The sequence below is a fragment of the Leuciscus leuciscus genome, assembly GCF_965113295.1.
Source record: "Leuciscus leuciscus genome assembly, chromosome: 12".
NCBI classification, from domain to species: domain Eukaryota; kingdom Metazoa; phylum Chordata; class Actinopteri; order Cypriniformes; family Leuciscidae; genus Leuciscus; species Leuciscus leuciscus.
Window position 1 is genome coordinate 1,731,353 of NC_138736.1, and position 26,580 is coordinate 1,757,932.

The 26,580-nt window shown below is 37.6% G+C and overlaps 2 protein-coding genes across 4 annotated transcripts in view; both read left to right on the plus strand.

The window, feature by feature from the left end:
* Positions 1-26,580, plus strand: part of LOC309510889 (uncharacterized protein) — a 264,657-nt gene that overhangs the window by 30,039 nt on the left and 208,038 nt on the right. The window lies entirely within an intron of this gene.
* The window catches only part of LOC309510957 (fucolectin-5-like), a 58,202-nt gene continuing 56,016 nt past the window's right edge, over positions 24,395-26,580 (plus strand). For all 3 annotated transcript variants that reach the window (XM_082185982.1, XM_082185980.1, XM_082185981.1), the window contains exons 1-3: positions 24,395-24,691; positions 24,993-25,126; positions 25,205-25,237. In XM_082185982.1, the coding sequence (XP_082042108.1) occupies positions 24,429-24,691; positions 24,993-25,126; positions 25,205-25,237 (430 nt within the window). In that variant the 5' untranslated portion in view covers positions 24,395-24,428. The remainder of the gene's footprint in view (positions 24,692-24,992; positions 25,127-25,204; positions 25,238-26,580) is intronic.

The following is a 26,580-nucleotide window of genomic DNA, read 5'->3' on the forward strand; positions in this document are numbered from 1 at the left end:
AAATATGTTTTATTATATATATATATATATATATATATATATATATATATATATATATATATATATATATATACACACACTCACCTAAAGGATTATTAGGAACACCATACTAATACTGTGTTTGACCCCTAATTCTACGTGGCATTGATTCAACAAGGTGCTGAAAGCATTCTTTAGAAATGTTGGCCCATATTGATAGGATAGCATCTTGCAGTTGATAGAGAGATTTGTGGGATGCACATCCAGGGCACGAAGCTCCCGTTCCACCACATCCCAAAGATGCTCTATTGGGTTGAGATCTGGTGACTGTGGGGGCCATTTTAGTACAGTGAACTCATTGTCATGTTCAAGAAACCAATTTGAAATGATTCGAGCTTTGTGACATGGTGCATTATCCTGCTGGAAGTAGCCATCAGAGGATGGGTACATGGTGGTCATAAAGGGATGGACATGGTCAGAAACAATGCTCAGGTAGGCCGTGGCATTTAAACGATGCCCAATTGGCACTAAGGGGCCTAAAGTGTGCCAAGAAAACATCCCCCACACCATTATACCAGCACCACCAGCCTGCACAGTGGTAACAAGGCATGATGGATCCATGTTCTCATTCTGTTTACGCCAAATTCTGACTCTACCATCTGAATGTCTCAACAGAAATCGAGACTCATCAGACCAGGCAACATTTTTCCAGTCTTCAACTGTCCAATTTTGGTGAGCTCGTGCAAATTGTAGCCTCTTTTTCCTATTTGTAGTGGAGATGAGTGGTACCCGGTGGGGTCTTCTGCTGTTGTAGCCCATCCGCCTCAAGGTTGTGCGTGTTGTGGCTTCACAAATGCTTTGCTGCATACCTCGGTTGTAACGAGTGCTTATTTCAGTCAAAGTTGCTCTTCTATCAGCTATGGCGAACTCAGATGACGTCATCATATCCTATTCCCTCGACGAGACGACAGGTGGGTGTGTGTGTGTGTGTGTGTGTGTGGTGAGTCCAAAGATGAATCACATGGGACTATATTTGAGATCATGATCCAGCAAATTACACTGTTACAGACCACTGTTAAGAATGAAGGACTTCACACAACATTTACCAGCACTTCAAAGCTCAAAAGTTTGAATATAATCCCATTTAAATGTTACTTTTAATGTGATGACCAAAAACGTTTTTTGTTCATCTTTCAAAGATTGTCCCCATTTGTAAAAATAAAAGTTTCATGATGTAGGAAAACTAACATTTTGGAGGAAAACAAACACTTATTTTAAAATTTAAAAAAGACATGAAGTTACCACTATAACCAGTAGATAATTAAGTATCTATTATATATATTAACTCTTATTAAGCAGCAGGGGAGCACTTATTGGCTCATTAGCCATTTCCACTCCGTAATGTATGTTTTTTTTTTTTTTTTTTTTCACACATTTTACTTTTGAATTTATTTCTAGACTTTATCATATCAATTGTAAAACATTAAAAATCTATTTAGTCATTTTTGTCTATTTTTGTCACTTTTTTATAATGAAGTTTGAAGTATATATTTGTAGGAAAGGTCACAAATTCTAATGAAAAATGAAAACCTTTCTTCTGATTGTGAATGAAATTACATAGACAGCGAGTAAAGAGCACTTCCTTTTAATCACTGAAGCTGTCTCTCAGTTCAGCGTAAACTCATTGAGTGCAAAAACTCTCGTTTTAATAAATAAATCTGACTAAACACTGGTTGCAAAACTTTCTAGTAATTGAAGTTATCATTCAGTACCCCAAAATTAAAGATACTCATTTATTACAGTACAATTACTAAAATATTGATGATTAAAATGTTACCAAGCTTGCCATGTTTAAACAAAAATGTATTAAAATTTGGTCTGCACGATATTTGTTTCAGCAACTGGACATGTGATGTCCAGGCAAATTAACTCAAACACATCATGCTGCAACTTTTTTTGCTGTTTGATACAAGATCGAGGGCTAAACTTCAAGAGTGTGTGATATAATGGATACACGGAGGGATTATTTCACTTTATTTACAAAACACAGATTCACTGTGGAGTGTAGCCGGCTTCATTGATTATACCGAGTGCAGAACTAGAACAGCTTTACAAGGGGAGCTTTCACTGCTCATCTAATACATGTTGTGGTTATAGCTATAAAGTTTACTATATTGTTCTCCTCATAGTAATGTATTTTAAGAGAAATAGATGAATTTGCATGTTGTAAACTCGACTGATTTCTCGACAGTGATGCAGTGTAACTAGCACGCCATAGCGCGATCAACTAACATGTTCATTATAAAGGTAGCCTGTTTAAAACACAAGATGTATAGTCATGCACATATTTGAAAATCAGAATATCATTTATTTCACAGTATAGTTAGAAAGTTAGTATAGAAAGAAAACCGAGAGGCTTGAAGATTGAATTGCATATCCAAAGTCTTGATAAGGCAATGTAGTGTACTTTGTGCTAATGTTATGTTTACTGAGCGCCAAAAAGTACCTAACTGCACACAGAGGTGGGCACAAATACATCAAAAACTATTTTGTTACAAACTAGAAATACTGGCTCATGAAATGTAACAAAATAAAATACAAAATACTGATGTGAAAAATGTATTTAAATAAAATACAAGTAATTAGTATTTTGAAAATACAAAAATACTCCCACAATAATCTTAAGTCTTTTTTTTATTACTGAAAGGTCAATAACATAAATAGTAGCAATAACACAAATATGAGAAATGTGTAAATTCAAAATGGCGAAGTAGCAAAATAAAAAAGCATGGGCATTTCACTAAATCTCTACAGGGCCTGAAATAGCTCCCTCTGACATAAATGGCATGTATAGATAAGTTCACATCAATGGTGTGGTAGGCTTCCCTTGATAGCAAAACGTGTTTGATGTAGGCTACGTAGCCATATTATCACCGTTACTCTACTCGTGCCTTAAGGCTTGAATAAGCGTAGAGAGACATTTCCTCACCACTGGCTAAGGGAGGGGAAACAGCCATAAATCTATATTTGGGTGTTTCTGCAACTACGGGCACTTTTAAGTCCCAGGAGTGAAATTTTAGATTTATGTTAAAATTTGTCATTTGATGTTTCATAAATATAAACGTAGTGTCAATACACACCTTGACATAAATAATTATGAATAAATAATATGATTTAATGTAAAATTATGAAGCATTTATAGGTCCAAACACCATTTTTGCTCATGTCCCACACCCGTGGTTTCAATGTTGAGATACTTAAAATTAGCTCATTCTTTTACAATATGACATTATTTCAAATGGAATTGTTTAATATACAGATTCATTTACAGAATCTTACAATTCTTTGTATTATTTACTGATCATTTTTATGATTTTTTTAACTAAATGTGCCTGTCCCACACTTTTGAGTCCTTACCGCAACAATGAAAAAAAGCTTTTATTATGAAATTTTATCGAACACAAACAAGTCTAGTTTCTATGGAAACAGAAACTATCACTTGAGCACATTGCTGACAGACTGGACCACCACACAACCTCACTCACAAGATAACAAAAAAATAAGGTAAACATCATCTTTTCTGCTCTAGTATTTATTGTGCGTCCTTACCATTCAGCTTAATAATTGTGTATTTATAACTACATTTTAAAAATAAATGTATTTTACTGTTGAATTCATGTATATTAAGATGTTAAGATTCAAAACTAATGTGGTAGGCCTTGATAGCTGCCAATTAGCTCAAAAATGAGCAAAAATGTCATTTCCGCAACATGTCTTTACCGCAGCAAATTTAGGTGTTGCGGTAAAGACCTTGTGTTGCGGTAGAGACAAATTCAAGGTGTACTGTATATTAAATGACAAATATTCAGTATATTATTAGTACTGAAGTATATATTTGTATATTTATTAGTATATATATATATAAACATGCCATTTTTTACATTAAAAATAAAATTTTGTCCTTACCGACTCAAGATGTCATTACCGCAGCACTGCTCTATTTTCATTTTTTTTCACATTTTGATTTGCAAAAAAAACATTTTTACACTTAAGTTGAGATGATTAACACATTGAAATTGCAACATCTGTCATAAAAAGTTAATTATGTTATCTTTTGTGTGTATGGAAACAATTGACATCTAAGGTTACTGTAAATTTTTTACATGGCATAGAAAAAAACATGAAATTCCCTATTTTGTATATTATTTTTTTATATCAGTATTTACAAAACTGCATCAAATTTGAAAAAGCTATTTAAATATGTAAAAAAATTATAGAAATTACTAAAGAAAAATTTATAAAATGAACGTTATTGTAACATTGCGGTAAGGACACTTTTTATAGCCTGGTTAAAACCAGACCCTTCTCAGTTGAAACTGAGTATAGGGTCTGGGGAAGCTATGTAGACAAATCATTTCCAAAGGGGCGTCACCAACCGACGTAGCTCAAATTCATCTGGGCGCAATTGGATAGTCATAAAACCAATCAGATCGATGAAGGAGATGACGTATGCTTCGAGTGTTGTTCTTTGCTCCGGTTTTAAAGGGATAGTTCACTTTGAAATTAAATGTTGGTATGTTTTAGCTTACCTCAAGGGCATCCAAGATGTAGGTGTCTTTTTTTCCGCAGTAGTTTCAATTTTGATATTTTTAGGTCAAACCGTTCTTGTCTGTCAGTCATATAATGCAGGTCTATGGTCACGGTCTCAAAGAGCATGCACAAAGTCCAAATTAAAACAATTCCCCATCGTCCAAATTAAACAATTCCCCATCGTAAGTACACATTGATGGCCTAAGACACGAAACGAGCGGTTTGTGTGAGAAAACGAACAGTATTTATATCGTTTTTAGCTCTTATACGTAGCCGCGTCCAAGTGATCTGAGGGCGCGCGCAGTCTGCGTACATGTCACACATCAGGATGCGCGCGCGCCCTCTATCCCTTTAACGAAAACGGTAAGTTTAAATCGCTCAAAACAGACGCGATAACTGATTCGTTTATATACTGTCTATGATTCGAACGACTGATGTTCCACGGCGGCATCCATCTTTGTAATGAAATCTCCTTCAGCGTCGCTGCGCTGTCGTCATCATGTAAATCCCTCCCCAAACGTTTCTGATTGGTGCCGCGATTTCGGCGGCACAGAAATGAGTTTGAATGGGCTCTTCTCCAGACTGTCCTGGAGAGAGAATTAAAATTCGCCGGAAGTAGTCTGGGTTTTCCCAGGCTACACTTTTTAAGAAGATGACCCGAAAAACATAAAAAATAAACATGTTCCAGATTAAAATCTTAACGACTACATTCTATTTTGTGTAAATCTTTATATGTATTACAGACTGTGATGGTTAAAATTCATAGAGGTTGATCTTTTTAAAATTGGGATAGTCAAAAGTGCCCGTAGTTGCAGAAACACCCATTTATGTTATGTGCACTAACAGCTTTAATGAGGAACTTTATTGAAAGGTCAATGACAGAAATAGTAGCAATAACACAACTATGCTACAAAAGAGAAAACTAAACCATTGTCATTTAGGCTAGTTGTTTTTAAGTACAACCAACTTCTCCAATAATTCAGAAGTTAATCCCCTTCTATGAGGGCGGTAGACCATGCCTGCAAAAGAAAAGAGATGCTCAACTGGTGCTGATGATGGCAGAGTGGTGTTGAATCTCACGAAGAGCACCTTGACTAGTGGATACGAGTCCAGTGAAGCCAGGTCCTTTCTGGGGTCCTCCAGGAAGTGAAGGGTCTCTAACTCTGCTTTGCTATATATGTGTGTGTAGACTGTATTCATGGATTTCATCTGGTCCCTTTCCACAGGTGTATTAATCAAGCACAATGCAGTCTGCATTCATAATCTAGGTGCTTGATTTGATACACCTGTGGAAAGGGACCTGATGAAACCCATGAATATTTTTCACAAAACACTTTACCTTAATGCCGTTTTTTAGAGGAGCAGCGCCACTTCTCCTGTGTTCAAAACTCATTCACTTCTTGGAGGGAGCCCGGTCTACAGGGTGTCACGTGATTTTCGTGCATCTAACCTGGACATTGCCATTGCCAACATCATACCGAAAATATGGCAAAATCATTTACTATGGTGATAAGCATATGGTGATTTTTCTTAAGTATTTAAAGGTATAGCGGAGGATCTTTCCAAATTTTAGATAAGACCCGCCCTCTCCACTTTTTGAAAAGTTTGATTGATTCACCAGAATGATTGACAATTAGGAGGACCAATAGTATAGGTTACCCACCAGGAAGTAAAACATCCTCCGCTATACCTTTAAGTATTTGAAATACTCTAAATACACTCCCTCAAAATATTTTGTTACAAACTACATTTTATTTTTTCCACACCTGCAAAATACAAATTACAAAATACACTAAAGTAATTAAATACGTATTTAAAATACATTTAATTGAAATACTGCCCATGTCTGACTGCACAAATGAAAGAGTACTCTTTACATTAAGCTCACATACTTTTCATACTGACATGATAAAACTACACAACATCTCTATAATTTTTTTCGAATATGCCAGGAAAAGGGTTTTGATACAAGAACATAATGATATTATTTTAAAATTGCAATGATAGCATAACTATTATTACATTTATCTATGATTACTACTGAAATGTACCTGGATTCAACTCAAATCCTGTTAAATTGTACAACATGAATAGGTTGAAAACCTTCACACAAAGTGTTTTGTATAGAAAATTCATCTTGCTTTGTAAGATCATAATAAAATGTATAGGACTTCATTGTAAAATTTACTATTTTAATTTAATTTAATTCTATGAAATCAAATGTTGCAATTAGGGATGCACCGATACCGTTTTTTCAGAATCGATCTGATCCCAAAAATTCTGAGTATCGACCGATACCGATCCGATACCAGCAGAGTTTTTTTTTTTTTTTTATAGAATTTCTATAACTCTGTGTTGAACTGATAATCACTATTTTGTGTGTTAAACAATCTACTTAATACAGACAACTTCATTATAAAGAAAAACAACAACAAAAAATATATGATCATAATCTGACAAATGCTATTATAAACTAGATTAGTGGATAATTCAGCAGTAAAAGTTAGTCTAGAAAAATCACGAGTGCACAATAATTGTATAAAATCTGAACATTTTGTGAAAAAAAAAAAACGTTTAGTGGGGAACAAATAAGAGACAATAAGTGTAACACTAAATCTGGTAAAACGTCACACATTGCTCTTTGTATTTGTAAAATGCATGTAAAAGATAACAAAAATTCAAAATATCAATTATTTTATATATATAGTGTCACGGGGTGAAGAATCACACGAGAAGGATAGCTCAAACAAAGTGCCCAGAGAGTGAATTTATTTACAAGGTGACAAAACCCAGTGAAGGATTAGGGTGGGTGCTCCGGTGAAGTGCGTGCTCTCTTCCTTGTGGTGTAGCGAGTCTGGGCTGTGCTGTGCTGTGCTGTGCTGTGCTGTGCTGTGCTGTGCTGTGCTGTGCTCCTGAGAGGCTGATCGGTCAACCGCTGCTTTCTGGAGAAAGATAAAGAACAGGCGTTAGAGTTCTGCCTCATGTAGAGGTGTCTCACCCTCTGGCAAAGCCCATGCGGCTTATGTAGCTGTTGCTTGATGGCCCGCAGCTGGCGCCGAGCAGCCTGTGACGAGGGCATGCAGGTGCTCCTCGTCTGTTTCCAGTCCTCGGGGTGCTCGTCACAATAGCCTACTATAAAATTGAGACATTTTTTAAATGTATAGCACAGCTGTTTAATGAGGTAGCAACATATGATAGATAGGACAGAACAAGAATGGCTATTAATAATCTTTCATTGCGTTACACTATATTATGATATGAAAGGCTCCAATACAGTGCGGCACAAATCCTGAACGCAGAATGATGCGCTTGAAGCAACATTGGCGATTGCTATTTGCCTGGAAAGCCACTCCCCTGTATATACGGCATATAAGCTCGCCGGTAACTCACTCATTAAGCTTTTACACAGCGCTCTGGCAATCTGCCTTCACTGAGTCTGGGAGTGTTCTGCTTGGGATATACAGAACATTCAGCTGTGTTTTCGCTAAAAGGGCAAACGTGCACAGATAAGTGCAGTGATCTCACCCCTGGGCGCTTCAACAATAAAAGAGCAAGCATGGGTGACGTTGCATCTTTTAAAAAATGGCTTTCTAGCCGTGTGTTTCTGAATGCGTTTGTTTCCTGGCCCCGTCTGACAGCCACAATCACTGCCTCGCATGTTTGGGCCGTAAGCATGTTGAGGCAGAGTGCGTTGATGACTCGTGTTCTTACTCCGGGAACATGACCTTCGTGGTTTTAAGATCGAGACCCCTAATCCCCGTTTCGATCTTTCTTCACAGCAGAGAGCCACTTTGTTTAAAGGAACACTCAACCGTTTTTTTAAATAGGGCTTATTCACCTTCTTTCCTACTTTTAGGTAGGTGGGCAAATGCATTTTTGTCTCAGTGCATGCGTTGTTTTAGTTTGACAGGGTCGGCGCTAGCTTAGCTTAGCACAATGAATGGAATCCTTTGTTGCCAGCTAGCATGGCCTGAGTAAAAGTGATAATTGTTTTAAAAAACACCTAATTACTTCTTGTGGCCTGCGTATTCACAACGAGTACAAATAGCAATGCAGATTAACACTAGGAGATTTCCTAGGCAGATATTGACTTGGGACTATATTAGGGGGAAGCACAGGCGAAGCACTGCTGCTTAGGCGAAGCACTGCTACTTGGGCGCAGAGATATCACGCAACACATGAAATGTCAACATACCGGCGTGAATAGTAGCTGGCTATTTTTCCTACAGTACATGAATGGCAATGAACATGGCTAATTTTGTGAGAGACGAAGAGGGTGACTTCTCAGACAATCAAGAGCCAGAACCATACCTGAGTTTTCAGAAGATGAGCTGCGTGCTTTGGAAATAGAATGACAGGAGGAGGAGATTGCGATCGTTCAACAGCCTGAGGACGTGAGGATGAGAGCCAACACGAACTGGTGGTGTGAATGTGGGGGAATATGCCAATCTATCCCGACTGAAATAGTGTCTGAGCTGTAGAGAGTGGGACATTTTTTGCCATCGATGACCAGGCTCAGCGCGTCAGATCAAGATGAGCGTGCCGGCAGTTGTCTCACAGCTACCGAGGATTTCACGGCGTTGATCCATCCTGCAGTAACTTTTACTCTATTTTTTTTGAACTGGAAAAAAAGCCCCACGCCGAATGGACCAAATGGACAACTGTCCACAGAGTAAGTGATTATTTTAAACATGACGCATGTATAGATCGAAAAGTAAATGTGGATAGGAGCAGGCTTCACTCAATGTGTACACTTGTCAATTTTAAGAGTGCTGGCCTAGATAATTATAATACATGAAGTGGGAGAGGGGCCGCACTATGCTTAAATATATTTTTATTTTTAGTTGCACAGACGCGTTTCGGCGCGTGCACACTGAAGAAGGCACGCGCCGAAACGCGTCTGTGTAAATAAAAATAAAAATATATTTAAGCATAGTGCGCCCTCTCTCCCACTTCATACATGTATAGATCGACCCATATTATACCTGTATTCACATTCACATATTATACCACATATTCACATTTCATGTGTTGCGTGATATCTCTGCGCCCAAGTAGCAGTGCTTCGCCTAAGCAGCAGTGCTTCGCCTGTGCTTCCCCCTAATATAGTCCCAAGTCAATATCTGCCTAGGAAATCACCTAGTGTTAATCTGCATTGCTATTTGTACTCGTTGTGAATACGCAGGCCACAAGAAGTAATTAGGTGTTTTTTTTTTTTTTTTTTTTTTTTACTTTTACTCAGGCCATGCTAGCTGGCAACAAAGGATTCCATTCATTGTGCTAAGCTAAGCTAGCGCCGACCCTGTCAAACTAAAACAACGCATGCACTGAGACAAAAATGCATTTGCCTACCTATCTAAATGTAGGAAAGAAGGTGAATAAGCCCTATTTCAAAAAACGGTGGAGTGTTCCTTTAATAAGCAGGGTGATCTAAGCCGGGCCAGTCCCCCCAGTCCCCCCACCGGGCCAGTCCCCACGGTCTTTCTTCTCCTCGCATACATCACAGGCTGTGGTGCTCCCGATGAGTCTGCTAGTCCTTCGCATGAGGGACCCAACATCTCATTTGGAGTCCCTGCGGAGAACCAGATGTCGATCACTGCATCAGAGGGTGGGCTTGAGTCCTCTGGGGATGTAGACTTAGCATTGCTACCCCCTTCTGGGAGAGTAGTGTAGGTTGAGTCGGACCCAGAGTTGACGGCCATTCTTTCCGGGGCTGCTGTGAGCGTTGGGCTTGAGTGGAACTCTCCACTCTGTTCTGAGCGCTTGCGGCTGAACGACTGGGTTCTTGGCATTAGGCATGTGTCACAGCATCATCTTGCCTTTGTAACATTCTCATGCACCTCTGGGAAGAAAGGTACCAAGTCATGTAAGGCACTTTTTACTGCCGGAAGCCACTTTGCTGCTTCCCTGTAAGTTCTCAGCCGCACTTGCTGCCAATGCTTAAAATGGCGCTGGACAGGCTGCCTCCCCCCTGCAAGTCCATCAGGCCAAAGCACTAAAGGAGCTGCACAAGGGTAGTTTTGAGCCGGGGTTGATGCAGGATCTGAGTACGGTGACTCATCTCACTCTCTGGGCAACAAAAGTCACCGCGCAGGCCCTTGGCCAGGTGATGTCCACCTTGGTGGTCCAGGAACTTGGTTGTCTGTGGCTGTACCAGACTGAGATGAAGGAAGCCGACAATGCCTTCCAAGCAGTCGGCAAAGCAACATCCCTGAGATGGACAGCCCAAAAATGGAGGGAGCTGCTTTTGTCCGGGAGGTGGTGAACGCACCGCTCTGTCCCCCGGAGGAGGGCCTAGTGGATAATCTTTTGTTCGAAGAGTTTATTCCTGTTCCTGGCTTCAGTTTGCCGGTGTCTCTAGGTTCAGCGCCGTCCTTATGGTCCTGCTGGCTCCTGGACAGGACCTTGACTGCAGTGGCATATAAATACCCTGGAGTTGCTAACACTGCCTCTCGCCTGTGCCAATTTCAACGCAATCTCCTCCTCTGGAGTCAGCAGCGGTTCAGGTTCATTTACATTCCGACCGAGCTCAATCATGCGACCAACGCTCTCTCACGCTCCCGGGAGAATGGAGACTCCATCCCCAGGTATCTGGAGTTGATTCGAGATGTTTTATTCCCTGACCGAGGAGACTCTTGACAAGGATGCACTGGCACACAGGTGGCCTTGGAGCCTATGCAAGTATGCATTTCCCCCAGTGAGCCTACTCACACAGACAATGTGCAAGATCAGGGAGAAAGAGGAGTAGTCTTGGTTTTGCCTTAGTGGTCCAGCCGGACCTGGTTTTCGTATCTGGTACTCCTCCCTGGAAGACTGAAGAAGGGACAGGATTTCACACTTACGTTTCCACATGTGATTGGTCAGGTTAGTGTTTAGCGTAGCACTATGAGACTAGATAAAGCATGTGTGTTTGGTGCTGGCTTTTATAGAGGAACTGATGAGGCTGATGGCAGACAGGTGTGGTGATTTTTGAGTGTGCACAGGTGGTAGCCAGAGAGGATTATGGGAAACGTAGTGTGCTGAGGTGACTGGACCAGTGTTAATTTCGTTAACGAAAACTATGACGAAAAATGTTCATTGATGACCTTTTTTTCCCTGACTAAGACAAGACGATGAGAGACGACACCCACGTCATTAAACGATAACTGTGACTATATCAACACATGCAATATCGTTGACGAAAAAAGACGAGACTGAAATGTGTTTAAACATTTTTTTTTAAACTTAACCAAACCCACTTGTTTGTGTCAAATAAAGAAGACAACAACACATTGACTGTTTTTACGGGTAAAAAATGAACTGAAAAAAAATTAATTAAAGGGGGCAAATATTGTCCCTTAATGGAAAAGATGTGACTGCAGTAGTGGAAGAGAAGGGGTACCGGAGGGGTAGGGCACTCTAAAAACCACTGAACTAAGGAAAAGGGGTATGTAGAATTGCACAAGTGCTACTGCTAAAGAGTGCAATGTCAATACAGCCTGTTACCTTAATTTACATTTCTCATAAGCTTAATTTAATTGGCCTAGAGATAAAAATTATAAGGACATTTTTTTTGTCTAAAGACTACATATAAATAGCTACCAAAATTAATGTCGGTAACTGCAGTTTGACTAAAAGTTGACAAAAAATGCAATGACTTTTCGTAAACTAAAACTAGACTAAAACTATGAAAGACAAAATGACTAAAATGTGACTAAGACCAATAAGCATTTTCGTCTGAAGATGAAGACTAAAGGCCCGTTCACACCAAGCACGATAACTATAAAGATAACGATAAAGATATAATTCTAAAAATCGTTCTCCATATTAAAGAATAACAGAGTTCACACCACAACTATAACGATAAAGATATGAGGAACGATATCGTTGGGATCACTTTCAGAACGATTTTTTTCCAACTGTCCAACGATAAAACACTGACAGCCAATCAGAATCCATTCTAATTTAAAGGTCTCGCGCATTTAAAATGGCAGATGACATTGCAGAGAAGTTAATCGTCGAGGTACAAAAAAATCCTCCACTGTTTGACAAGTCAAACCCCCTTTTCAAGGATATGTTAAAAAAGATGGATATATGGAAAGCAATCGGTCATATACCTTGCTGATTTAGTACAGCCATATGTTCCAACTCGGGCCCTTAGGTCTAGCACTGAAAACCTACTCGTGGTACCCCGGGTCAGACTCTCTACGGTGGGCGGTAGGGCTTTTAGTGTTGTTGGCCCCAAGTTATGGAATAAGCTGCCCCCGAATCTTCGTGCGACCGACAACATCCGGACCTTCAAAAAACAACTTAAAACTCATATTTTCAAGCTTGCCCATTAAATCATCCTCAACACTGTTTTCTCTGTTCTCCACTTTCTCAGCTCTATTTGCTACATACTTTGTCGTAATTTTATATTTTGATAAATAGTACAATATGTTTTTCTTTGATTCATGTCAACTAGTGTATGCTTGTTTCCATCTGTTTGTCCGTAAGCAGATGGCCTTTGCATCTGTTTGCTTGCTGTTTGTTTGCTATTTGTACTGCATTGTGAAGCGACCTTGGGTTCTTGAAAGGCGCTATAGAAAATAAACATATTATTATTATTATTATTATATCCTGGGAATAAATGGCGAGAAGTATTAACGATGAGATATTATGCAGTTTAGCATAGTGTAACAAAATTACCTCAGGTAGGCTATCCAGCGCTAGTTTTGACAACATTGCTGAAGTTGCAGTGAAAAAGGCGTTGTCATAAAGGTGTTGACTAGGCGATGTTTTTATCCCATCATTGACTTCGTCAGCTACATTCAATGTTAGATTAGATCGATTACACTAGACTTGCTAGATTCACTGTTTAGATGCGCTCGGAACATAGCATGCTGGCTGAGGACATCTGCTGGCAAAGACGTGTAAATGCAATAAGAACAGCAAAAACATATTCAATGACATGTTGTAAACAACAATTATAATAAAATGTAATCTATAACATCAGTCAATATCATTAAAGCTATTGTAGTACGTTTTTCTCATTTTATGTTCAAAATGTGTATGTGTGTGTATATATTATTTATTTATAGGGGATAGTGCTAGGAAGAAGTGGATTAACATCCGAGATGCCTATCACCTAAGTAGAAAAAAAAGCAGCCACCAAAAGTGGAGACCCAGCTAAATTTCAGAAGCCGTACAAATATGCAGGGATCCTGGAATTTATGATTCCACACCTTCAGATCAGGGAGTAAGTTAATTATCAATAATCAGAACTTTACTTTTGCTTTACACTCATAATGAGTTAATTTATTATCTAGCTATTTTAAAATCTCATATGAATTCTAATGCAGGCCACATACAATTGTTTTAATAGAACATCCAGTAATCTACCAGATGAAACAGAGGAGGAAAAGGATGCAGATGAGAGACAGCTAGAGTCGAAAGGGCAGAAGAGGGCAGAACCAGGGAATAAATCCAATTCTGCACCCAAAAGAAGTGGCATTTGTGCTCCATCTGCAGTTGATGCTGCAATAATGGAGTATTTGGGTAGCAGGAAACAGCATCAGGAGGATGAGCTAGATGCATTTTTTAAGTCAATGGCTACCTCCATGAGAAAGATGCCAGATCACACAAAAGCTAAGCTAAAATGTAAGATTCATGAGCTAGTCCATATGGCAGAAATGGAGTCAATGTATGAAGCTAGTGGATCCTCTTCAGCCAGTGAACTTGAGTACACATATTTATAGTCTTCCAAATACTGTTACAACGTAACTTTAAAATGTGCAGATAAAATGTCTTTAAATGTTGTGATTAAGGAATAAATGAGTCAATTTATGTGGTAAGCTTTTTTTAGTCATTCTAGTCAAATAATATTGTAGTGTTGAGTACATTGTGTTTTTAAATTACTTCATAAATATCATGAACAAAATAGAATGACATAGTTGTGCTACTGCTAACTGCAGTTCAATTCCCTATTGAGACACTCCAAAGCAAGCATTCTGCTGCCATGGGACTGCTCCAGTAGTGGACATAAAATAGTCCTTGTAGGCCTCCCTTATCAGAAATGCTTCCTTTGATGGATGATTTCCACACTGCTGTAGATTCTGTACAGCTCCACTGCTACTGGATTCTGCCAAACACTCTGGTTCTTGGTGTTGATTTGATGGGTCTGTGGTTTTGATTATGTAGTTATGCAGGACACAAGTGGCCTTTATAACTTTGTCCACATTTTGGGGCTGCAGCTTGATCCTCCTTTGGTACACCTCCCACTTGGATCATGCAAGGATCCCGAATGAGTTCTCCACCACCCTCCTGGCCCTTGATAGCCTATAATTATAAATTGGTCTAGCCTCGTCTAGGTCCTTTCCAGGGAAGGGGCGCATTACATTCTGTGACAGTGGGAAGGCCGCATCAGCCACAATCACATGGGGTATTGGTTGTGAGAATCCAGGCAGTGGTCTTGGTTGAGGGATTGCCAAGTTGTCACTTTTTATTGCTTTCCCTAAAGCACTTTGAGCAAAGATGCCCCCATCACTGTTGGAGCCATGGCCACCAACATCTATTATAGTAAAGCAATACCTGTGGTCAACCAGGGCCATCAAAACAATAGAGAAACCACCTTTGTAATTATAAAAGGTGGATCCAGAGTTTGATGGCGCCTGGATGACCACATGCTTTCCATCCAGAGCTCCAATGCAGTTTGGGAACTGCCATCTCTCCTGAAATCCATCTGCAATTTTTGTCCAAGCATCTTCATTTGGTATGGCCATGTACAGAGGCTGCAGTTTTTGCCAAATTGTGTCACACACCTCCGGGATTATTGTTGCTACAGTTGATTTTCCAAGACGATAGTTTAGGTATATTGTTTTGTATGAATCTCCTGTATCTAAGTATCTAAAAAACAAAACAAAAACAATGGCAATTTATGAACTAAAGTTGTTGGTCAAATGTTTACATACACCTTAAATAATCTGCAAAATATTAATAATTTTAGCAAAATGAGAGGATAATAAATTTTGCATTTTATTTACTACTCTGGTGAAACTGTTTCACACAACATATAGTCCACAACACAAAATTATAGCTTTTTTTCAAAGCATCAGTGAACGTTTTCACCCTTTGCAATTGTATGGGTCCCATATAATATATATATATATATAAACATCTGTTATGTAAAACAGTTTAATCAGACTGGTGCTAAAAACTTTATATTTTAATATTTCTTATTATTTTGCTAAAATTACTAACATTTTGCACATTCTGAAAGGTGTATGTAAACTATATGAACTTCATAGCCTACTACTGCTTTTAATATAAGGCTGCTATTATTATTAATACTATTATTATCACTATTTAAACTACTATGTGCAAATAGCATTACTGTAGCCAACATGTTGCTCCTTTGTCTCATCTTTCTTTCTTTTTTTTTGTAGCCTAATTTATGAAATTTATCCAAAAGTTTGTTGGATAGCATTTCCTAATTAGTCAGTGGCTATACTATAGGGCAGGCTATGTATATTACCTAAGACCAGTGGTTAAATTGGGCCGGGGCTCTCCGGGGCTCAGCCCCGGCACATAAGCCTGCTCGTTTGTGTCCTGATGTGCCTGTTTACAGTCAGTTATGGAAATTATGTCACATCAAATTTGATAAAAGTGATGCTTTTGAAAACATATTTCTGACAATAAATGAAAGATTTTTTAAATGGCATGTCTATTTTGTCTCGGCGGAACTGAGATGAGAACAATCGGAACACGGCCGTATTCTTGTTCAGCTGCTTAATCTCGTTGTCAGTCGACCATGATCGCGCACCGCTCGCGCATGCCATGCGCATCTTAGGCTACTAGGCTACTCAAAACTCCGACACGGATAAATGTACGCAGCAATATATAATGAATGTTCCTGGGAGATCCGTAGTTGCGCGGGATGTGGAAGCGCGCAAAAGTTCCAGAACCTTCAACCGCCTTAAACAATAAATAAATAAAAACTCACGAGCTGCTGGCCGCCGCTGGAGATCAATTTTGTCAAGTTCAGCACAACGTTGGTTGTACAAAAAGTGCCCTGGCCTTGAACAACAAGGTAAGGAAAATATGTTTGGCACATTGTATGGGTCACTATATCATAACAAGGTAATACAATGTGTAATCAAGTGATGTCAATTCCAGCGTTATGGACGTGACATGCAGTAAAAACTTGAAATATAAATTCTCAGAAAATGCATTTAATACCAATATATTAAAACTGTTTATATATCAATACTCCCTTAATAAAGGAGTCCAGACATTAGAAAATATCAGTCTACACATGCGTTTAATATTTAATATGAGGGAAATAGGCTACACATGCCGTGGACGTGACACAAAAAAATCTTTAACTTTTTAGGTGGCAAAATATATATATTTTTTGTAATTCTGTGAATTACACTGCGCAAACCAAAAGTAATACTAGGCTACCCACCGGATACTCTCCACAGAACATAACATATTCATTTTATTCATGGCCGCGGGAAGTGGGGGTGCTGTTTTCACAGAATTGTAAATGCAACACATATGTTTGTTCATTAAAATGTATTAATTTTTAGCATTTAGTCATTTATTTGTAATAAACACTTTAAGTGGGCTATTTAAAATTTTTTATTTATATGTTAAATTATGTTTTTAAAACATAAGCGCAGAGTGTTACGTAATAGTCTATTGTGTGTGCGTCGAAAGAATTTGTCCTAAGTATATTACCTAAGACATACTGCCAAACGGTCTCTGGCGCTGATCGGATTTCTGAAATTTGTTTGGCTCTTGCTGATGTCCTCTTTCACGATGTCCAGGATGTCTTCAAACTGTTGTTGATTCATTCGAAAATATGAATAAAATTTGTCTTCAAAAGACGACAACTCTCTAATCAGAGTGACGGATTCTCCCAACTCCTCTCGTCTTTTAGGGATATCGTGTACCCAAAAGCGCCTGTTTTTCTTTTGATATTTTTTTGTAACGTAAAGCAGCAGCAGGTCATCCATTTTCGCTACTTTGAAACCGCAGCGCGGGTGCGCGCGGGTGCGCGCGTGCTTAGAATAAAAAGACCGTTATCGGTCGTTGGTGTGGACGCATATATAGTTATCTTTATCGTTATCTTTATAGTTATCGTGCTTGGTGTGAACGGGCCTTAAGACTAAATCAAAAATGGCTGCCAAAATGAACACTGGACAGGACTGGTGAATGGAAATTGTGACAGTTTTATGCAGTAGAATTTAGACTATTCGTTGCTGTCGGGTGGAAACCTTATATGTCCAAAACTGCTAAAAACACAATTTTCTTTATTTATAATTAAGCACTGTGTTGCCAAAGTTTATAAGTATAAATAACATCTAACTACTATTTACACATATTGCAAAGAAAATACTGCTATGTTTTGTTGTGGAAAATGTGCAATTGTTCTGTTACAAGTATGCGGTTTTGTGTGTAGAACACTTCTGTGTTGTAATCAACCACACTTGTAACTGGATTATTATGAAAGTGGTTTATAAAGAAAAACACCACAATTGTTATTGTAACCGATTAAATAAATTGTCTGTAAGAGACTGCTAAATTATGAGGGGAATTTTTAGTACTGATGACCTTAAGGATTAGGATCCAATTGATTGTCTGTAAAAACAAAAACAAAAAAAACAAATAAATAATAAGGGGATAACCTGTAAATAATAAAACTATATTTACTTGAAACTGAGAAGCTCGCCTGCCAAAAGTCTTTGATTTCTACAAAAGTGAGTTGAACAGACCACGGAGAAGTCTTCTGACCTATGGATTGTAAGTATTAAAATTCAGATGCTTATGATTTAGGACAGATTTGACGTACCTAATCTAAGAATAATCAAAATAAGGTAAAGGTTTTTCAAAATATGCACCATAAAACAGTTTACATGGTGTAAATACAATCAATTGCTATTTAAACAGTGTAAATACTAAATTCTATTTACACTGTGTTATATTTACTGAGTTCTACATGGTTCTTCCTTGTTAAACAAGATGGTAAACACAACCAGAAAGTACCTAACTGGACAAATTAAAATTAAAATGAATACTGTTTACACTGAGCACACCCTTTTTATATTGATATGAGAAATCTACAAAACAACATATTAATCATGTTTCTGTCTTGTATGCCAGGAAAAGTGTTTAAATTGTACTTTTTGTAAAATTTCAATGCTATTGTAGCACATTATAAATACTGTTGAAACGTACCTGAATACAAATTTAAATTGTGCATGCAGTAACATAACACTAACACTAATTGTCAGTTCATCTGCATTGTCAGATCCTTATGTACAGCGTAAGACACCAAACGCTTTGAGCCCAAGATCCTTGTCTACGGCCCTGATGAAAGTAAAGATCTACCTATCGAAGAGTTGAGAGAAAAAGACAGCCCAGATTGTACTTGCATCTTGAGGCATTGCTTTATGTGTGGGACAGATGAATATTTCTCTGTTGCTACCCCACTAAAATGACTCTTAAAGTGATGTTTCCAAACATGTTTAATACGATTACACACTAATAAAACACTGTAAATAAAACCAACACGGTAACCAATATGACAATAAAGTGATTTACATCATACAGTTACCAGGTGATAATAATTTACCTTATAACTTGTTTGCTTAGATGCACAATACAATGAAAAAATGCTCTGGATTTATTTTTGTAATTACTTAAAATGCAATTTATCATTGTGCAAAAAACAGAAAGCACAAGCGTTTGTGTCAGGTTGTTGTGTTAAGGTTAATATATGGTAAAAGACGAGAAAATAGTCAAAGTACAGCAGAGGAAATCTATCCATTAGACAAGAAGTCCGACGGTCGACATGTCATAAATATTGATATAACACACAGGGAATGTGTAACGGACACTTTCTGCAGATGCAATAATGGAATATGTTTGTGGGTTTCTTAATATGAAGTTAACTTTGTTTGCATATATTAAGTCTTTCTATTTAATGGAGAAAATCACAGAAGTGTGTAATTAAGGTTATTAAAGGGATACTCCACTTTAAAATGAAAATTCTGTCATCATATACTCACCCTCATGTTGTTTCAAACCTGTATGAATTTCTTTCTTCTGCTGAACAGAAAGGAAGATATTTAGAAGAATGTCAGTAACCAGACAGTTTCTGGTCTCATTGTCTTACATAGTAGGAAAAAATATATACTATGGACGTCAATGGTACCAGAAACTGCCTGGTTACTGACATTCTTCTAGATATCTTCCTTTCTGTTCAGCAGAAGAAAGAAATTCATACAGGTTTGAAACAACATGAGGGTGAGTATATGATGACAGAATTTTCATTTTAAAGTGGAGTATCCCTTTAATTTATGAATTATAAATTTATTTAGACAATTATGATGTGATCGTTTAACCAAGATTAATATTGTAGGAGGACATGTGAAGGTTCGGGTTACAGCCATTGACTGTAAAAAGATATGGACGTAGTGTCCGTGACGTCACCCGTAGGTTTCTGAAGAGCATTTTTTAAGCCTAAAGTGGGCGGAGCCGGCCGTCGCCATCTTGGCCTCGCGTCACTCCCGGATAACAGAAAATGGGCAAAGAGGCGGGGCGGGTGGGGAGGTAATGCTATGCTATATGCTACTGACAGTACCAAGTCTGCGACTGCACAGGGCCTCGCGCTAAAGTGACAGTTGATGATGTAAAGCCAATTAAAAGTTCCTGTTTTTGCCATTCGAAATATTATAATAGTTAAAAGACATGGCAACAAGTAACACTGTGTATCGTGATTCTGTACTATTCTGCTAGTTGGAAATGTATATGCAGTAACTTAATATTACTCTGAGAGAGTGTGTGTGACAGTGATTTATGTGCATACATGTCAGTCACTCTTTTTTAATAGTGTATGGTCCGTCAGCGCGGCATCGCTCGTCAAGTTCGTAGAGAGCTTATTCAGTCCATTTTAAATTCTGATTTTGGCCGCCTCTCAAATGGGTTAAACCATAGATATATTAACGTTACCTATGAAGTTCAAGTAAATGCGCTGGAAATCCGCGCTCATTCAAGGATGTGCATTTATTGCATGGACGGAGAAAGCGCCGACACCTGCAGGATTTCATCTGACGGTACATAAGCATATTATAATCTGTTCCGTGAGAGCAGAACGAACGAGCCTTTATTGACGTTTTTAAATCTGAAAACTCCAAAAAGCAACGAAATTGTCAGACATCCATTGGTGCATGTTCACAGAGGAAAACAACTGAAATACAGCGCTAGTTGCTCTCTCGAACGATACTCGACGACAACGACGGAATCCGAAGTAATGGGTGTATTAAATTGTATGAAATAATCCCGAAAAAAAGCACAGACACTGCAGAGATGGCAAGTTAAGCAGCTAACATATGCTGAGGTGAAGTGACGGCTAGTCACAGCAGACAAACGGCTAGCATTGACATCAGCGGGAATCCACCTGTCACTCAAGTGGACACACCCTTAATTATGCAGAACTTTAAATATTAATCAACTAAACGGATGAGTAATAAAAAAATTCACCCCCCTCACAGTTGTTATGAAGGGCAAAATTAGCTGTATAGACCAAAGCCACATAGAGATCCAGGCTGTAAACACGTTTTTTTCTGCTGTAAAATTTGGCATTTTAACATGGGGGAGATACAGATTTGACTCACTTTTGACACCAGCCTCAAGCGGCCAGTCAATGAATTGCAGTTTAACTCACTTCCGTGTTGGTTTCAAGAGAGAGACGGGGAGGTTGCCGCTTGGTTACAGCTTATTAAAATGGGGACTCTTTTGTAATGGATCCATTTGAAGTTTATTTTACAGATATTTAAAATGTATTTATTTGGTTGGGAGGGCCTTAATTCAACAATAAATAGAGCAGAATTTCTGAGCAGAATATTATTCAACTAGACCATCTTCAGACTGCTGGTTCGTATCAATATTCATATCCATGTTTAATAGCACATTTTTGGTTTGAAATGTTTTGATGGAATAATATTTCTCATATGAATAATATATTGGATAACAAATAAATATAGCAATTGTTTATAAACAATTCCTATTTGTTTATATAAAAAGGTAATTGTCAAGTGTCAGCGTTTGTTTGGACTTTCAGTTTGAGTTTTGATTGGTTCCTGTTTGCCTTTGTTCTTTTCCCGCCACTCCTTTGTTTCTATGGTTACGTCATTATCAGTTCAGTTGTATCACCTGTTTAGTCATTATTGTCATCTGTCTCACCTGTGTTCTGTTAATCAGTGTAATCTGTGTTTGTATTTAAGTTCTGTCTGTTCTGTCAGTCCTGGTCTGATCTCTGTCATATTTAGGGTGTGTGTACCTTCTGCCTGTCTGTACATGTTTGCACTATATTGTTAGTAAAAGTTTGTATTGGAACTTTTGATGACTCTTTTTCTGCCTGTACCACACCGTGACAGTATTATTTTGTTTAAAAGCAGATAACTGCTGAATTGTGAAGGTCTTCTGTGAGGTTGATACATTGATGAATTCCAGGTGAGTTGAATGTTTATTCACTCTACACTCTAACATTATATTTCAAATCCATTAGTTTTCTTATTATTATTATTATTATTTTTCCCTAATGTGAGTCAATGGCAGCCATATCAACCGTAAGTAGGAAAATTATGAAACTTGGTACACTTGTAATGATGGTAAAGCAATTTGACAAACTTTGGAGTGTCCAGGACAAACTCTATAGCGCCACCACCAGTTCAAAAATGTTGCATTGAAATGGTTAGAATTTTTGAACCATTTGATCTAGAAAGATAAAATGTAGTACACCTGATTCCTCTTATGATGCTGATCACATTAAACATCTTATCAAGAATCCACCAATTACAGTAGCGGCAATTTTGAAAAGTACAGGATTAAGTTTTTTCGCTACTCCTTAAAATTGTCCAAAATCTGATCAGATGACTGAACAGGTTTTTTTTATTCATATTTGTTTAGAAGTTATGTTGTGTACTTAACATGGTCGACCTAAAATTGGTTCAGAGGCTGTATCTCGGCCGAACTTTGATCAATCGAAATGAAAATTGGTACACTTCTTCGGAACCAAGATCTGAGGATCTGATATTTGTCAATTTTCTACAGGTCATGAGATCTGAAAAATTGGCTATATTTGCTAATCTTTTTTGAACAGTTTTATCAGAATCATGATCTTGGTGTCTATGGATTTCTTGTGTCCTTTGCTACCGTTCCTGGGAAATATCTCTCCAAAGTTGACCCTGCCTGTGTTTGTTGTCTTGGCATGCTAATGATTAACATGCTAACCAGTTGCCATTCTTTTTAATGTGGCTCTTCAGATATTAGATTAACCATAAGATACATTTGCATTAAGTTGTTTTAGCTAATCTGGTTAAACTATTAAGTAATGCTTTTGTGTGCTCATTCTAACACTGAAGGCTCTCTTCGGCTGCCTGTTGAACTGTAATTCGACATGCCAATAGTGTTTATTGCTTATTTTTTTAAATAGCATTAAATAACACTTATTTAATACTTTCCAACTCTCTAAAATTCTTATGTCTGCTTGTAGATTTTATTACAGTACCTCGGTTTCTCAAAACAAAACTAATCTAAGGAATCTAAAAGGAGGAAGTTAATAATTTGTACAGTGATATTTAAGCACAACAAAATAAAGTTCCAAAAGAAAGAAACATCCAGTCATCAGCGTACAGCAGACCAACAGACATCAGGCAACATTGGTACATTTGTTCAGGGTTTGGGAATGTAAACAAAACATCATATTATACAGTATTTATGACGTCAACATGTGCTACATCTGCTTACGCAAACTTTGATCTAATTTTGAATTAGAAAATCATAAGACAGCCAAAGATAAATTGAGAAACCTAAATGAAATAGAAATAAGTATTTTGATATTTAATGTTAAATAAAGAAAAGTTAACAATTGGTAAAGGTACAAATTATACAAACAAGTTCTTCAGGTCTTACAGTAGTATTCAGGTACAAAAATAATGTAATGTGTAAATTAAATATAGATTAATCCTTATTAAAGCTAAAGAAGTTAATTTGTTAGTGTCTTTAGTATCATGGGCGTAGATGATTCAATCCACGTTTATTTGTATAGCGCTTTTCACAATACACATCATTTCAAAGCAGCTTTACAGGAAGTGCATGAGTCCATAATACAACTTGATCTGTAATCAGGTAACTAAGTTAAGCATTTAAGAAATGTAAATATACTAAGAAAATGTATATACTAACTCTCAGTTAGCTAAAAATTTATTAATTTAAACAATGTAATTTAATGCAGATATAATGAGCTCATTGAAGTAATGAATACTTGTTTAACAAATGCTTGACATTTAGAAAATATAGCATTGGTGCTATTTTGATCACAGCCAGATGAAATTAAATATTATAAAAAATAAAGCAAACTCTGCAAAGGCATTTAAAAACCAAAGAACGGAGGCAGGTTAGTCACATTACACTCACTTTAAGTCATGAGGTTTTTCTATACTGTTTTATCATTTCATTAGCAGTTTGTTACTTTGTTTAAATGAGGAGAAATTGAAAATTGTTCTTTCATATGCTGATATGAGATGTTATGTCTTCTATCAGGATGGCCATACGTGTGGTTTTATTTCTAACACTTTTTACTGGGATGTGTGTAGCTGATTCCAAAGGTACGTTTAGAATAATACAAGTAAAAATGCCTGATTTAAAAATCTGTAACCATTGTGTGTAATTACATATTGATCCGATTAATTTATTAAAATTATATTCTGAAATATGGTAATTAAAAATGTGATTTATTTATATTTATATGTAATGCTTTGAACCCGTCTCATCCTTTTAAAAAATATATAGGTTTCTTATCATCTCGAACTGGGAATCTTGCTCTTAATGGCATGGCTGTGCAGTCCTCCTTAGGCCACCCACAGGGAGATGCTCAACATGCAGTAGATGGAAACAGAGACTCAGATTACAAGAAGGGCTCATGCACTATCACTAAAACTGAGTTTAATCCATGGTGGAGAGTTGACCTGGGAAATGTCTACAGTGTAAGCAATGTTACCATCACTAATCGTGGAGACTGTTGCAAAGACCGCCTTAGAGGAGCTCAGATTCGTGTTGGTATCAAGCTGGACAACAACGGAAACAACAATGAGCTGTAAGAAGTGTTTCAATTGTTCTATCATCTTCCCATGTTGTTGTTCAATCTGGTTTAATAAAACGGGAAGTAAAATTGTAACTCCACAAACCAACCACTCAGTGAGCCACAGCCATGGAGATGTACTTGAACATATTTTATTCTGATTGTGATTAACATTTGTAAGTTTAGACCATTGTTTCTTGTAACAGTGCTATACAAAACCATGTGATTTCAATACAGCTGAATTGAATTGGTTAGACATGTGAATTGTGTTGCGTAGCCTCTGGTTTTCACTTTAACACTGTTCATGTATTTGCAGGGTTGCAACTATTCTCACTGCTCCTAATGGCACACAAACATTTTCATTTGAGTCTGTTAATGGCCGATATGTCAACATATTTTTACCTGGGAATGATGAAATCCTCACTCTGTGTGAAGTCGAGGTGTTTGCAGGTAAGGGACAGAGAGAAGACTGGGATAGAATTCATGTACTTATTAATGTGTGTATAACAGTTATTATTTTATTAACAGTATTGGACACACCATCGTACATTTGTGGTCCAAGTGAGTGTTCTTCATTACTTTCAATGTTGTCGATAACGCATGTATAATATTCTTACTGAACATTTGGTAACCAATAAGGGAATAACGTACATCAAGACAAAATAAACCCTGACAGGGTAATCAAGACCCCGGGTTATTACATGGCTACTAGCCACAAAAGAAATCATTTTGGACACAAAATATTGATTTGAGTTTAAATATTTTATAAGCTCGCTTGTAATAAACGCAAAGCTTCCGTGAAGAAAAATATTCCTAGCAAGACAAACATTTAAGGCAGGGGTGGGGAACCTTTTTCCTATCAAGGGCCATTTACAATTTTTTTACATTCTTTAAGGGCCATTGTAATGAGCAAGGGCGTTTCTAGGTTTTAAAAACACCAGGGGCTGAGCCTGAAACATCAGGGGCTGGGTAACAAGATAACATGATTTGATACAGAGAATAATGTATATTGTAGGCCTATATGCAGGGGGCAGACTGGTTAAAAAATTCAGTCCTGGCACTGTAGCCACACCAGGCCATATTACCACACAGACACACACATTCAAATGTGAGGTAGTTAGGGGGGTTCGGGGGCATGCTCCCCCGAAATTTTTTTTTATTTCTCTGACCTACATATGTGCATTTTAAGGTGTTTGAATGGCAACATTTTTTGATAACAATAGCTTTAAAAGCATGTCACTGGGCAGTAGCATAAATTATTTGTCAAGCAGATAACAGATTCTTAAACATGAGCATGAGGATACATGTTGAAATGAATGATCCACACTAGAAAATGGAAATGCAAAATGTTTCTGCTTATTGTTGACAATACACAACCACATATTCCAAACAGGAATGGCCTTAAATGAGAAATCTTTCAAGGATTATTTTGCATAGATGTAAACTTTTTAGCATTAAAGATTAGTTTCAGCAACTTGTTTCTTTCTTGAGTTAATCAATGTTTTTGGCACTATTAAATCAGTTCAATTAAATTTCAATTGTTCACTCATAAAGACAGTCACTTGTCACCATTACTGGCTTAATGATGCAAGTTGTGCAAACACAGACAAGCGGATTGATAGAAACTTTGAAAAGGCTGATGCTGGTGAAATATTCGAACACATTCGAGGACCTGTGGCTACATATCAGAGTTAGGAATACATTGTAATAATGTTAATCAAGCAGACTAAATCACACGACTGCGCAGCAATATTTAAGCTCATTATACAAAGGAAATAATACAGATCTAGACAAATTGGGTTGCTTATAGTTAAAAGAATGTCATGAACGATCATTTAGGCTAGATGTAGGCCTATTTTTCACATTTTTGGTCACAAAATATTTAGTCAGTTTTGATGACTTTG